This window comes from Silurus aristotelis (genome assembly GCF_946808225.1).
Source record: "Silurus aristotelis genome assembly, chromosome: 17".
NCBI classification, from domain to species: domain Eukaryota; kingdom Metazoa; phylum Chordata; class Actinopteri; order Siluriformes; family Siluridae; genus Silurus; species Silurus aristotelis.
In genome coordinates this window covers 2,078,429-2,094,224 of record NC_139590.1, presented here as the reverse complement: position 1 = coordinate 2,094,224, position 15,796 = coordinate 2,078,429, and the positions used below count along the sequence as shown (strand labels likewise).

General features: G+C 37.8%; 1 protein-coding gene across 1 annotated transcript; it reads left to right on the top strand.

The window, feature by feature from the left end:
• Positions 1-8,964: 8,964 nt before the first annotated feature.
• On the top strand, positions 8,965-15,156 carry LOC310740377 (uncharacterized protein). The gene is made up of 5 exons (XM_083567074.1): positions 8,965-9,223; positions 9,306-9,584; positions 13,921-14,244; positions 14,344-14,475; positions 14,762-15,156. The coding sequence occupies exons 2-5, from the start codon at positions 9,308-9,310 to the stop codon at positions 14,983-14,985; spliced, it is 957 nt and encodes a 318-aa protein (XP_083423200.1). The 5' UTR covers positions 8,965-9,223; positions 9,306-9,307; the 3' UTR covers positions 14,986-15,156.
• The last annotated feature ends 640 nt before the right edge of the window (positions 15,157-15,796 follow it).

The following is a 15,796-nucleotide window of genomic DNA, read 5'->3' as shown; positions in this document are numbered from 1 at the left end:
ATTTTGGCTGATTTTTTTTTATCCCCATATAAGCAAAAACTGCCCCAAAAAAGAAACTCCACCTCTTCAGATTCATGAAGTTTCAGCATAAATAGAGATCGACAGTGAGCGCAGAAATTAGCACCAAACTGAAGAACCAGCATGCTGAGACTTCATCTCACTTTATTCCTTGGTAAATGATTTTTTTTATATAATTCCACAGTTTCCATGTTTTATTATTGTGAATTATACATGAGACAGGTTTTGTTTTTAAAACAATTCATATCGCAAAGAGTCTTTGTTTGATGATTATTAATATTTACTGATTTTTGAGGTCTTTTTTTTTTTACCTATAATATCTTGCTTTATGAAGATACATTATTGTTTATATAATTTCTATTGTTCACAATTTTATAGAAAAAATATAAATATCTTTTTTATAATCTTCAGATCTTTTACAAAGATCTTTTACATTAGAATCTCTAAACATTTTATTATGGTAATAAAATCCTGTCAGAGCTGGTAATAAAGAATTAATCAATACCTTCTGACCAATCAGAATCCAGACCAGCATTATAATATAAATTCTAATACACAGTGTTCATGTATGAGCTTCTGGCCGTGTTACTCTTTTCATATGTTAAAGCCGAGTCAATTTCATGAAAGGTGTCAATATGTCTAGTGAGGACTGAACCAATTACCTGCTGAAAACAGTTATATTCCTAACAATACGCAAATTTCTAACAAACTCATTACACAAACTCTTTAGTATTTAACATCATGGTGAAGCAGAAGCACAGAGCGTTCGGTCCCAGCACTACTGTTCTGCTTATGACTGAATTACTGATACTATTAAAATATATTAGTATAATAATATTATTATTTTTTAATACAATTACTGATACTATTTAATAAATATATGTAACATGCACATATATTTGAATAAACATATGTTCATGTTACACTGCACATTTCATATTTTATATTATTATATCATAATAATGTTATCACTCCAATGACAAATAAATTCCAATGACAAATAAATTCATATACATCTGAGGATTATTTATATTATAGTATAATTAAAGATTATCAAGTGAAAGACAGCTTTAGGTTTTTATATCACTGGTTTACATCCTTTTTATTTTCTCTCCATAGTCAGTGTCCCCACAGCTTCACTGTTGGCTGGTAAGTGTAATTTTAATAATAATAATAATAAACCTAGATTAGGGGAGTGGGAGCTTAGTGGTTAAGGCGCTGGGTTACTGATCGGAAGGTCGGGGTTCAAGCCCTGGTATTGCCAAGCTGTCAATCTTAGGCCCTTGAGCAAGGCCCTTAACCCTCTATACTCCAGGGGCGCCATATCAGGGCAGACCCTGCGCTCTAACCCCAGCTTCTGAGCAAGCTGGGACATGTGAAGAACAAATTTCACTGTAATGAACATGTGACAAATTAATTACATAAAAAATTACATATTGGAATGAATAAACTGATTATACTTATTTTATTAATTTAAAAATTATTTCATTTTAAGCACTTTTTATTGCTAGATACAAAATCTGAACCTACTAATTTATAAAATAAATATATTATCGATTGTTCTTAGAAGTCGGAGTGACCTCCTGGTTTAGAGATCATGAACAACACTAAGAACAAAAGTGTGAACTTCCTGAAAGGAAACTCATTTGCTCACACTTTTGTTCTTAGTGCTAATCAGGAAATGGCCTGCAGCTAACACAAGTGCTATGGATTCGGGATTTAAGATTTTTTTATTTGTCTCAAACTGCTTCCGAGTCGGCTGCCATCTTTCAGTCTATCTCGCACCACCCATTATTTAAGGACAGACAGAATTTTACTCCCGGCCAGATTATCTTACCAGCTTCCTAAGTCACTTAAGACTACTTTACCACCCTGCCTTTTATGGTTCCTGTTCCTGTTCCTGACCCTGACACTGACTCTGATCCCCGTTCTACCTGCCTGTTTACCGGTTTTGGATTTTAGACCTTAGTTTGTGTTTTTTGCTCTGCTCTATAATCGCTCATTTTGCCGGCTCTTGGAATTTTGGACTGTTTGTTGATTTTGGTTTTCCAGCACATCTCTGCGTCCTGGATCTTGGACTTGGACTGTTTTTTTGCCTGTGCCCAATTGCTCTGTCTGTTGTCTTTGACCCTAGAACTGTGTATGACCTGTGTTACTCCCCCCTGCCTCTTTCTCAATAAAGACAGTATTCTATATTACTCTGCTTGCATCCTGCATTTGGGTTCTTTCTTCCAGTCTCCACTCACCATTTCCTGACACAAACATATGCAGGATAGCGCTACTTTAAGCTGCTAGCCACTTTCTTGTGACTAGCAATATTGATTCTTTTGCGAACTAGCACTATTGTGACTAGCACTATTGATTCTTTTCATGCATGCGCAAAATAAATGTTATTTCCGATACGGAGTGACACTACGCTAACTCCGCCCCTTTATACGTCCGTGAGGGAACCCAGATTGTAACTATGTTCCTTACAGTAAAAAGGATTGCATTCAATCCGAATCGAACCGAAAACCCTGTACCGAAAAATTTCAGTATGAATGCATTACACAGCTAATATATACGGAACTCACTGGAACTCACACACACTCAACTGTGTTATTGAGCTGCTACAAATCTAAACTCAAACACCCACTCATACTCATTTGGATTCACACACATCCATCTATATTATAATTTTATTATAACTATATAACTGTTTACATGTTGTTTTGCACATCTTCTTGATCGCTGCTTTTGCTGTTTTGCACAACCTTTTGTTTTTTCATTTTGTGTTTATTTACAAATACACTTGTTTATAGTTCTTTCTTTTGCACATTGTGCTATATAACATATTGTACAGTAGGTTTACTGGTTGGCACTATTTTGTGTTTTGTATATCCGTCCTTCACTGTCTTGTGATGTCTATTCAGGGCTCATGTATTCAGCTATTCAGGTATACATACTTGGCATCACCATCATCTTGGTGGTGTGTTTGGGTCATTTTTATGTTTGAAAACTGCGGTTCGGCATCATGTCCTGCTTCAGAATGTCACAGTACATGTTAGAATCCATGTTTCCTTCAATGAACCGCAGCTCCCCAGTACCAGCAGCACTCATGCAGCCCGCGACCATAATGCTGCCACCACCATGATGGACTGTAGGCAAGACACAATTTTCTTGGTCCTCCTTACCAGGGCATCACCACACATGATGGAAACCATCTCTTGGACAGGGTTTCTTCAGCAACCTTTAATGCAATGTTGAAGCACTCATTTATCAGTTTTTTGAAGCAGCTTCTGCACCTGATGGACAGCACAAGGTGGAATCCGAGTTGAACCCGTCTTGGAAAACCTCTGTATGACCTTGGCCACTGTACTGTAACTCAGTTTTTTGCTCTGATGCTCAGGTGTATGTGCATGAGTGTGCTGTATTTTTGATCATATTAGTGTGTACGTTGGAAGTTAAGCTGGTGGTCAGCTGTGCATGTGGAAGTAGTTCCAACGTCATTGCAATCTCTGACAGCTCATCCAGGACCTCAGAGCTCGTACAATACTTATCCCAAATAGAAATAATTATACCTTGTGATTGTAAAGTTCACTGCGTAGCTCGTCTGGCTGAATCAAGCAGAGACAGTTTTGCAGGAGGTTCAACAACTTCCCTCAGTAAACCAGAGTCAGGCAGCCACTCAGTTCCTCCCGTGCAACAACACAATTTCTCACCTCGAACTGTCTTGGATAATCCTCTTCATCAGCTTTAGCCCTCATCAGAGTTCATTCTGAAACTTCCTCATAAAACTGCAAATCTTTGAGCTTTGTGCTGTCTGTGATTGTGAATTGTGTTGTCTGTGATGTATGGTGTTGTCTGATTGTGATAATTGTGTTGTCTGTGAAGTGGTTTGTTTGTTGAATTTTTTTGTTTTTTTAATTCATTTTAACCTTGATAAAAAAATATATTTTTTTTCCTGGTGAATTAATACCACTTTCATTCTAGTTAATGAGCAGTTTCAGTCATTCAACACAGAGGTACACGTCTACTGATGCTTATTTGGAGTTTAGATGATTATACTGGTAATTTATACTTAATGGGAAATTATACTGTACAATAAAAAACAACAGTAGGATATCAGTTAGTAATAAAATTCATAATTAAGAATGAATATTAATGTGCATTTTGCTGTTTGTATTAGATGGCGCTAACATACGATTTGCTGGTGGCAGTAACTCCTGCTCTGGTAGAGTGGAAATCTATTATAATAACCAGTGGGGAACAGTGTGTGATGATAGCTGGGATCTGAATGATGCACATGTGGTGTGTAGACAACTTGGATGTGGTAAAGCTGTCAGTTATCATCAAAGTGCCCACTTTGGTCAGGGAAGTGGCACAATATGGCTGGATGATGTTCAGTGTTCTGGAAGTGAAAGTGACATCACACGGTGCAGTCATAATGGATTTGGGATACACAACTGTGGCCATGGTGAAGATGCTGGTGTTACTTGCTCAGGTACAGAAAACTTTTACTTTATGACATTCTAATAAATTTGATTATATTTATATATCACTGATTACCTTTTATTAATTAATAAAAAAAAAATATATATATATATATATATATATATTTTGCCACCACTTGATTTCATTAATTGTCATTTTAACATAAAATGTTTTTAAATCAACTTAATCAGATGTAAACTCTGAGCTAGAAGTTAAAGAAGGTAAACAGCGGTACAATCAGACCCTCTCTCAGATTGTGCCACAGAGTAGTATGTGAACCCAACAGCAGAAACAGACTCAAACAGGTTGAAGTTTGGAAGATGATTGATTTAATGAACAGAAGAAAACAACATAAGGAAACAATGGGGACATCTGGTGGAGATAAGAGGCATGACAGAACCCCAAAATCCTGAAATACAGATCTTCAGAACCGGGTAACAGCTGCAAATTCAACAACAGGCTGAAGTTGTCTGGCTGTTATATCTGATTTGCTTAACAGCTGCTGTTGATAATAATTTATGTCACTTCGGCGTATGCTGTTACAAAATTATTTTTCTTATATGATAACAATAAAAAATGGTAATATAAGAAGAGGTGGAGAACTGTAATGCTGTTATAGACAATAATTCAACAATTTGTGAAAAGTCAATAGTTTTGTGGTACAATTCTTTTCTGTTCAGCTACTCAACATGTGGTGACTTCGTAACTCAGTGGTTCAGACAAAAATGCTGCTCTTGGGCCCTTGAGAAAGTCCCTTAACCCCCAGGTGCTCAGGTGTATAATGTTACACTTCAGTTGTAAGTGGCTCTGGAGACGGGTATACTAATAAATAAGTTCAGATCAGTATCTTTATATTTCATGAATTTTATATTAAATGTGAATGTCTCATTGTACATGTTCATGGTTTAATCAGTGGCGAGCTTCAGGGCCAACAAGGTCTTCTCTGCTGTCCTTAATGCTATCTGAGTAAATGACTTACGTTTTACTATTCTTTTCCCCAATGAATATTTATTAAATAATTACTAAGAGTCTATTCTCTTTATTTCAGTGCTTTTCTTTTGGTTGTGCTGCTTTCAGAAGTGTATGTTTATGTTAGAGTTTCTATCAAATCATATGTCACCATCATGTGTTGCGAGGGTCAAAGAAATCTGCCTTAAGGCCTTCAAAATCAACACTGTGGGCACCTGTAGCTTCCAATACATGACAATAAAACTGTTAATTTAACCACTCAAATTCGAGTTGGTGACACCGGGGCCATTTAGCAGGCGTACAATAGCACCAGCATTTTCACATTCTTAGGTTGGATGGTCAGAGATCACACTAGTATATCTTTAACTCTGAAATTCTGTAAAGCTGCTTTGAGACAATGTCTGTTGTGAAAAGCGCTACAGAAATAAACTTGACATGACTAGTCAGAGGAAAGCTCAATATTCGTGTAGATTTAATGGCTGTTTTTTTTTATTATTCCATAATGGCTGACAGACTGGTCTCAGATAAACTTACAAGAACATTTTCAAGACAGACATTTCAAGAAAAGCTGGAAATTGTGAGGAAATTTCCAGCTTTCGGCCAAAACAATTTAAAATATTTATTTAGCTTTTTTTCGTGTGGAAAAAAAATACAATTTGCCTGAATTTGAAAACAGCAGGAAAATGATAATCCCTGGGGTTTCCATGCTCGGAGAACTATGAGGTTGAAAATGGTGCTTCTGCTAGAGATGATGTAGCGATGGTGGTGATGGTGGTGATGTGTTGGAGAGGTGTTGGAGGAGATGTGTTGAATTGTGTTAATTAGTTTTCTTACTTTAGTAATGGCCCTCATTCTCACTGCATGAAATACCTGTCTGTTATGCTTCGCTCTGTTTCAATGTGTTTCTGTATAAAGCTGATGGTTTCTATCACCATGGCATCATAGTGATTGTAATGCGGTGGATTGATTCAGGTAGGACACCACTAAAGGCCTCGGTGTGAAATGCATGGCCCTGACACTGGGGTTTATTGTTTGTATGTTGTACAGTTTCATTTTAAATGAAGTCGAGTTAAACTGACATTCTTTCAATTCAGCTGCACGTATCAGCCTTAAATATTTAGTACAGACTGCAACCTTTACGTAAAACATTTCTGGAGAATTTACATGAAAAGATCCACATTACATGTTGTGTATATTAATTGTCAAACTTTTATTACACAGAACATAAACAAATTATACTTGAGCAAACACAGTAACAAATAAAATAGTATAAACTGTACGTCTGTTTTCCTTTTTGGAAAATGAGCTCTTTCTGACTCAAGACTGGAACTGAATGACAGAAAAAAGTCATTAATGAAAATTTTCTGCCTTTTATTTATAATAAATTAGAGAGTCAACAGATCAGGCTGGTGAATGGTTCAAGTAACTGTTGTGGTCGAGTGGAGATCCTGCACAAAACCCAGTGGGGAACAGTGTGTGATGATGCCTGGGACTTAAAGGATGCAGAGGTGGTGTGTAGGCAGCTTGGATGTGGGAAAGCCGTCAGCGCTCCTCCTAATGCTCGCTTTGGTCAGGGAACTGAACCAACCTGGCTGGATGATGTTAAGTGTACTGGAACTGAGAGCTACTTAGATAAGTGCTCACACAGTGGATTTGGAGTAGAGAACTGTGGACACCATGAAGATGCTGGAGTCGTGTGCTCAAGTAAGATATTATTCTTTTTATCCTAATATCCTGTTTAGCATGTACAGTTACTAATTTATTAAACATTTTTCTATATGATTAGACATGCAGGCTCCTACACTGACTCGGATCTCCCCAAACTCTGTGGTATCAGTTGGAGAAGTTCTTCAGTTCAGATGTTCCACACCCAGCCCAACATGCATCTCTGTAGACTTCAGTTTATATAAAACTGGAACATCAATAAAGAAGCAAACTGCAGAGTCTACAACAACATTTACTCTGACTGTAGAAGCTTCACATCAGGGCGAGTACACCTGTGATTACACATACAGGGAAACATCCTCCACTTCATCCAGGAGCAGCTCCATTAGCATTACTGTGGGTAAGTGCAGACAGGATGTTTTACTGACCAGTATTAATCATCAATAATCATTCATCATTAAATAATCACTATCTAATTTTTATTCTCTCCCAGAATTGGCACAAATCCTCTATACATTTCATATAGTGTTACAGTAAATAGCTTTATTAACAGACTAACACAAAAACTGTCAGTCAGTGTTGGTTGAATAATTCAGCCTAAGCTTCAACTACTGATCAGTAATTTAGTGTTACTTTTATGGAAATAATAAATTCCTCCATTTTATAAGAAAATAATCTACAGTAATGTGTTATGATCATAAACTCCTCTCCTCTTTACAACAATTGCATATGTCTATAAAATAGTAATACAAAATATCCACAATATGATTCCCAGTGTAATTTATTACTATAGAAATGGAAAATTACAATGAGAATTAGAAACTATAATACTGTTTAATATTCTATTTCAGCAACTTTTGTCCTGTCAGAGTTGTGTAGTGTTTGAAATCTTACTGTACCTACTTTTATGCTTAAGTTGATGAAAAAGCAAATTTTTTCTTTAAATATAATAAGTGCTGATTTATGAACACTATTTACGAATGTTTATAGATGTCTACATTTCAGCCTTGTCTGATGAGCTGCTTCTTTGTCCAGTAAATTGTATTTGGTTATTCTGATGATCAGCTGATTATTTTGTAAATGTATAACGGTGCATGTAAAAACCCAATTCCAAAAAACTTTGGGACACTGTGAAAATGTAAATGAAAACACAATGCCATGTTTTGCACATTTCATAAACCCATATTCTATTTACAATCATTAAAAAATATATTTTTTAAACTAAGAAATAAATACCACTTCATTGCATTCTGATTTTATTTACATTTTACAAATTGTACCAATTTTTTTGGAATTTGGATTGTACACGTTTTAATAACTTATATTTTGATAAACAATTATTTCCATTCAATTTAGTTAAAATGTAATTTTTTTATGCAAACTTTGCATGGCTTGTGTTAATCAACAAGCTTAACTGTTTAAATTGATTGCAATCGTTTGGTTCAGGAAAAAAAAAAAAAAAAAAAACCCTGAACACTTTGATATTCAACTGTTCAGCTGAGACTCTGTAGTTCAGCTAGAAAATGTATATATATATATATATATATATATATATATATATATATATATATATATATATATATATATATATATATATATATATATATATATATAATTTTTATAAATATAGCATTTATTAAGAAAGTTTTGTTTAAAGTTGAAATGATTCTGGAAACTCAGCTGCTGTTTTTCATTATAACATTTCTATGGCTTATGGATACATCTAATGAACAGAAAAATCAGTCACTAATACAATTCTTTTGATTTTTATACAATAAATAAGTCCACAATCAGATCAGGCTGGTAAATGGTTCGAGAAACTGTTGTGGTCGAGTGGAAATCCTGCACAAAACCCAGTGGGGAACAGTGTGTGATCATTACTGGGACTTAAAGGATGCGGAGGTGGTGTGTAAGCAGCTTGGATGTGGTAAAGCCGTCAGTGCTCCTCGTAATGCTCGCTTTGCTCAGGGACGTGAACCAACCTGGCTGGATGATGTTCAGTGTAATGGAACTGAGAGCTACATAGATCAGTGCTCACACAGAGGATTTGGAGTAGAGAACTGTGGACACCATGAAGATGCTGGAGTCGTGTGCTCAAGTCAGTTATTATTATTTTTCTTTTTGCAATATCCTGCTTGAATACATTTACTAACATATCAAAAATATTTCTTTACTATAAGACATGCAGACTCCTACACTGACTCAGATTTCACCAAACTCTGTCGTCAAACCTGAAGAAGTCCTTCAGTTCAGATGTTCCACACCCAGCCCAACATGCATCTCTGTAGACTTCAGTTTATATAAAACTGGAACATCAATAAAGAAGCAAACAGCAGAGTCTACAACAACATTTAATCTGACTGTAGAAGCTTCACATCAGGGCGAGTACACCTGTGATTACACATACAGGGAAACATCCTCCACTTCATCCAGGAGCAACTCCATTAACATTACTGTGGGTAAGTGCAGACAGGATGTTTTACTGACCAGTGTTGTGATTTTTTTTTTTCCTTTTATCTGCTGTATATAATTTTCACTAAGTCACAGATAAACCCTGTCACACTACACACTAGTGTCTTCCACATTCCATTCTCCAGTCATTGCCACGTGTGTCTCTTTGTGATGTTTTCACCCTATCCTGTTATTATAAATAGCCTTTTGTTTCCGTCATATATCTCTGTAGCAATATGTAAAGTTTACTGTACTTTAAAGCACTGTTTCTGTAAAAAAATTTTATGTTTTGCAATTTCCTGGTGTTTGATCTCATTTTGTTTCTCCTTTCTTGTTCTTTTTTTCTGTCACATTGTTCTTTGCCAATCACCTGACTTTAGTCTGTTTCACATTTAGATCGTATTTGTCAATTTGAATTCATTTCACTGCTTATATTTAAGAAACAGACTTACATTAAACTTGTATTTGTTTATGCCTTTGTGCCCGTGCACTACATGACATTAAAAGTGACAAGTGACAACTTCCGAACACATTCTTCCCTTCCTCTGTAATGGTTTGTGCCCTCTGCCTGGTCACTAAAAGGAAGGTATAAGAAACCATGTCTAGCTAATCGGTTCATGATTGTGGTCTGTAGAAAAAGCTTTACATTGCCAACCAGCTGCCCTACCTGGTCCTCCAGTGCCACAGCTCCTCTCTATTCTGTCACCCAGGTGCACATGGCCCTTGTCCCTCTTTCTGCAAAGGTTCTGGTGGCCATTAGTCAGGAGAGACATAGCAGCCTGTCCCACTTGTGCATAGCATAAAAACCCAAAGACTTCCCCAGCAGGTCTACTCTGCCCACTCCCCTGTGCCAAGATGCCCATTGTGTCTTGACTTAGTCATTGCGCCCCGCCCCCTTCCCCATGCAAAATGTGGGGGAAAATTTGGGAGACAGGCAGAACATTAACTTTGCCTCCAGGTAACATTTATTTAAAGCACCCTTTTAATTGACTTAACCACTCTCTCTGTGGCTATGGCAGTTAATAAAAGCACTAAGAGACATAAGTCAATTGACATTAAGGGTATCAGTCTAACGAGACTGACCTCTGGTACACCTAGAGCCGAGGCTACACCCTGGTGCAGCTTTAGGAGTGTCAAAGGAGGCTACAAGTTCTCCAGGTCCGCTACGATGCCGGGTAAAAAGCTGAAGCTGGCTGTGCCCAGAAGCACTGAACGTGGCAGGGTTGATGCACCAGGTTTTGGTTGAAGCTCGCTTATTAAAAATGACAGTCCTCAGATCTGTCATCCCACGGGGCTTCGGGCCAGATCATCGCAGCCCGATGAGAGCAATGTGGGAGGAACCTCTGAAATGCCACCACCTGTATCTTGGCCATCTGGAGTCTATTGACTACCGTGTTCACGGAGTTGCAGAACAGGCCAGTTGGCACTAGAGGGGTGTCCAGCAGCACGGCCCTGTCCCGATCGGAAAGATACCGATAGGGTAAGCCATAGGTGCCTTTTCGGTGGAGGGTAGGGCGGCCATAGACCGGCCAACGGCCAAAGAGGTTTCTTTTGGGGCCTGTAAGAAAAAATGATGAGGACAACAAAGATCGAAATGAAGAAGTTTATAACAGCGTAGCAGTGACAAAATACATAAAGCACTTTGGGTTCATCAAAGTCAGAAAAAACCCAGAGCAAACTCTGCCCAGATATTTTATATTGTTCCTCCCTTTGAAGTATAGACCGGAGTTATCCTTTAAATGTAAATTGGATGTAGGACATGCATGTGGGGACAAAAGGCTGGGGGATACCACTCTCAGGGCAGAGGTCAGCAGGTGGTAATCACCGGTATTCACACCTTTACTGGCACCGGCCCCCCAGCAGGTCAGGATGCATGGTTTTAGATACCTTTTGGTTATAGATAGTTCTTGATGGCTTGCTGCCTCTCCCAGACTGATTTAATTAAGTCTATGATTAAGATTGATGAAATGAAAAAAAAAAAAAAAAAAAAAAAAAAAAAAAACAACTGAAATTCTACATCAAACTACATAACTACTTTTTATCCATTTTAAACCGTTTTAAAGATGAGCTGAATTTTATATAGTGTGGGGTGGAATCTGGATTGAGGCAGTCTGTAATTCTTACAGGCCCTAAGAGATAAATCCACTTCTGTACCTCCTGGCTGCCCGACATGCCCCCATCTAGCTCACGCAGCAGGTCACAATACCCCCCGACCGCCACCCCCCACCCCCGTCCTCACAGGAAGAAAGACAAAGCTGAAAGGTCTCATCTCAATGGGCAGAAACCCGCCAAAGGGAGTGCTTCCAAAGCATGCAAACGAGTGCTGGACCGGGCAAGTGAGATAGGAGACAGAGACAAGCCTGTCTCATAACCCTCTCCGAGGTCTATTTGCGAGCCCCAGGAACTAGCACGCCATTCCGCTTTTGCGAGAACGGGGGCCAGAACCGCAAAGAGCGGAGATGCCTCCTCGACAAGTGTCCACTGGAAGCAGAGTGTTTGAATTGACATGCGAGCACAATGTGCACAGTCGGCTCCCTCAAGAACTGACTTAGCATGCTCCGCTCCCAGGCAAGACACACATAGGCTGTGTCACGGAAATACAAAATTCAGACAGTCAGTCTCTGAATTTCTAGTGTCAAACAATCTTAACATTCACCTTTACCTTTTTATGGATACAAAGTAATGACACTATAGACTCTCACCTTTAATTTTATCGAATAAATATACAATGAGGAAAATAAGTATTTGAACACCCTGCTATTTTGCAAGTTCTCCCACTTAGAAATCATGGAGGGGTCTGAAATTGTCATCGTAGGTGCATGTCCACTGTGAGAGACATAATCTAAAAAAAAAATCCAGAAATCACAATATATGATTTTTAAACTATTTATTTGTATGATACAGCTGCAAATAAGTATTTGAACACCTGTCTATCAGCTAGAATTCTGACCCTCAAAGACCTGTTAGTCTGCCTTTAAAATGTCCACCTCCACTACATTTATTATCCTAAATTAGATGCACCTGTTTGAGGTCGTTAGCTGCATAAAGACACCTGTCCACCCCATACAATCAGTAAGAATCCAACTACTAACATGGCCAAGACCAAAGAGCTGTCCAAAGACACTAGAGACAAAATTGTACACCTCCAAAAGGCTGGAAAGGGCTACGGGGAAATTGCCAAGCAGTTTGGTGAAAAAAGGTCCACTGTTGGAGCAATCATTAGAAAATGGAAGAAGCTAAACATGACTGTAAATCTCCCTCAGACTGGGGCTCCATGCAAGATCTCACCTCGTAGGGTCTCAATGATCCTAAGGAAGGTGAGAAATCAGCCCAGAACTACACGGGAGGAGCTGGTCAGTGACCTGAAAAGAGCTGGGACCACTGTTTCCAAGGTTACTGTTGGTAATACACTAAGACGTCATGGTTTGAAATCATGCATGGCACGGAAGGTTCCCCTGCTTAAACCAGCACATGTCCAGGCACGTCTTAAGTTTGCCAATGACCATTTGGATGATCCAGAGGAGTCATGGGAGAAAGTCATGTGGTCAGATGAGACCAAAATAGAACTTTTGGGTGTTTTTCTGCACATGGGACAGGGTGACTGCACTGTATTAAGGAAAGGATGACCGGGGCCATGTATTGCGAGATTTTGGGGAACAACCTCCTTCCCTCAGTTAGAGCATTGAAGATGGGTCGAGGCTGGGTCTTCCAACATGACAATGACCCGAAGCACACAGCCAGGATAACCAAGGAGTGGCTCTGTAAGAAGCATATCAAGGTTCTGGCGTGGCCTAGCCAGTCTCCAGACCTAAACCCAATAGAGAATCTTTGGAGGGAGCTCAAACTCCGTGTTTCTCAGTAACAGGCCAGAAACCTGACTGATCTAGAGAAGATCTGTGTGGAGGAGTGGGCCAAAATCCCTCCTGCAGTGTGTGCAAACCTGGTGAAAAACTACAGGAAACGTTTGACCTCTGTAATTGCAAACAAAGGCTACTGTACCAAATATTAACAGTGACTTTCTCAGGTGTTCAAATACTTATTTGCAGCTGTATCATACAAATAAATAGTTTAAAAATCATATATTGTGATTTCTGGATTTTTTTTTTTTAGATTATGCCTCTCACAGTGGACATGCACCTACGATGACAATTTCAGACCCCTCCATGATTTCTAAGTGGGAGAACTTGCAAAATAGCAGGGTGTTCAAATACTTATTTTCCTCACTGTATATCAACAATATACAGTATGATTGTTAGATTGATGAAGTGTGTGCCTTACACAGCCTTTAGCAGCTTCATCAATCTTGATTTAACCAAAGTGTCTTTTCTGTTTGTTATTGTCTAGTAAACCTGCTGCAGCCCAATATCTCCTTCAGTGCTGCCGGTGGTTCATTCCACTGGGGGTCTGATGGACCAGATGTGACAAGGGGCTACAGCTTCTCAATCATCTGCTCCACTAAACCTCAGTATCCAGGAGGATGCTTCCACTTGAAGTTCAGTGGATCCAACATCACCAGAACTCAATCAGCTGTTAACCACTCAGCCGTCTTCCTGTTTCCTGAGGCAGATTTTGTCCATCATGGAAACTACAGCTGTACCTATGAGATTAATGTGTCTGCACGTACTTTTACCTCCACTGTCAATGAGGTCCTGGTCATCACTGTGAAAGGTAGAGTAGAAGTAATTGGTTCTGTCATTTTCTGTTCTGCAGTAATATTGTTGAAAATCATGATGATAATGATGATGATGATGATGATTTTGCTCTCAGCATCTCCAGCGCCCTACATTGGTGTTGGAGTGACAGCAGGACTGCTTCTCTTCCTAGTTCCACTCATCATTTACTTTGTAAAAAGGCAACAAACAAGAGATGATCAGCTGAATAAGACAAATGATATGCAGTGTGAGTTTCACTATAGTAATAAAATCACCCAATTAATATGTAAATATATTTTTGTTTTATACCAGAAATGCAATAGTCTTTATCTTGTTTTGCAGACTTTGCACAAATTACTATATATGGATTAAAAAATTTATAAATTTTACATAAAAGTGCACAAAAAATCATGTAGGATGTAATCACTGATTATTTTCCTGTAACAGCATTTAGGACAGACCATTTCTTATATTATTTTTATTGAAAATTTAATATATAGAAAATTAACCTGTAAACCTCTGTACATTTTAAGTAAATCAAGTTGGAGGTGCCAACAACACTTATGAGAGTCCCCAAGGAAAGCCTGAGACAGATGACAATGAAGACATTTATCAAAATGCAGAAACCACTTTCCAGCAGGAGGAGGATTCCAAAGACTCAGATGATGATTACATGAATGTTCATCCCGATGAACAAATAAGTGATGTGGGCAATGACTATGTGGATACAGACATTTATGCCAATTTTGTAGGTTAGAGTGCAGATCCACAGTCCAGTAACAAGTTATGATTAAATTAGATCATTACTTTCCATAGTTAAGATATTATCATTGTGAATGATAGATTAAATGGAAATTTGAATAAGTTTATTCTTTATGTATATCTTATGATTATTTTCTATTGCAGTAGATGCAGAACACATACATTTTTATACAATTATAATCTAAAATATTCTAGAAATATTTTTACTTGCAGGATTTTCTTCAAATTTTCTGTCAAAGATTGTGAATTGCATTTATTTAATCCATGTTTGTCTTATCTGCAAAATGTAATCAGTATTATTAAAAGCAATTTTGCTTTGGAATGATAGCACTTAAAAGTTTGCCTTCTGCTCATGTTGTTCTTTTTACAGCTATGATACAAATTGCCCTGTGTAGATTTTATATTTGTTGATATTTGCAGCATAGCTTAAATTATAGTACTGATATAATCTTTTTATTTTTATTTTAAAAGTCGTTTTGCATTGTAGAATTCTTAACTTGCTTCTATAATTAAGGCTCTTGTCATCAATTTAGTGATTCTGAATAACTCAAAATGTAGAAGCAATGTCAGAGATTGCCCCCCGTGGCAAACCTTTGTGTTGTCATTAGTCTTTGTAGCAGCACTTCAGCATCGAACAAAGGAGGCAGAGATTTTTTTTGACGGGTGCCTGTGATTTATTTTACTCAGATACAATAAAACTTCATCACTGAAGAACTCATTGTCTTAATTCTTTGTTGCAAATTCATTCCATTAATCACAACTATTGATTGACTTCATAGCACCATACCAATAAGATCACAGCACCA

Bases quoted from the DNA above. Each gene is read 5' to 3' on its own strand.
- LOC310740377 (XM_083567074.1), top strand. From the start codon at position 9,308: ATGCAGACTCCTACACTGACTCAGATTTCACCAAACTCTGTCGTCAAA. The intron at 9,585-13,920 runs GTAAGTGCAGAC...GTTATTGTCTAG, and splicing joins CTCCATTAACATTACTGTGG to TAAACCTGCTGCAGCCCAAT. The intron at 14,245-14,343 runs GTAGAGTAGAAG...TTTTGCTCTCAG, and splicing joins CCTGGTCATCACTGTGAAAG to CATCTCCAGCGCCCTACATT.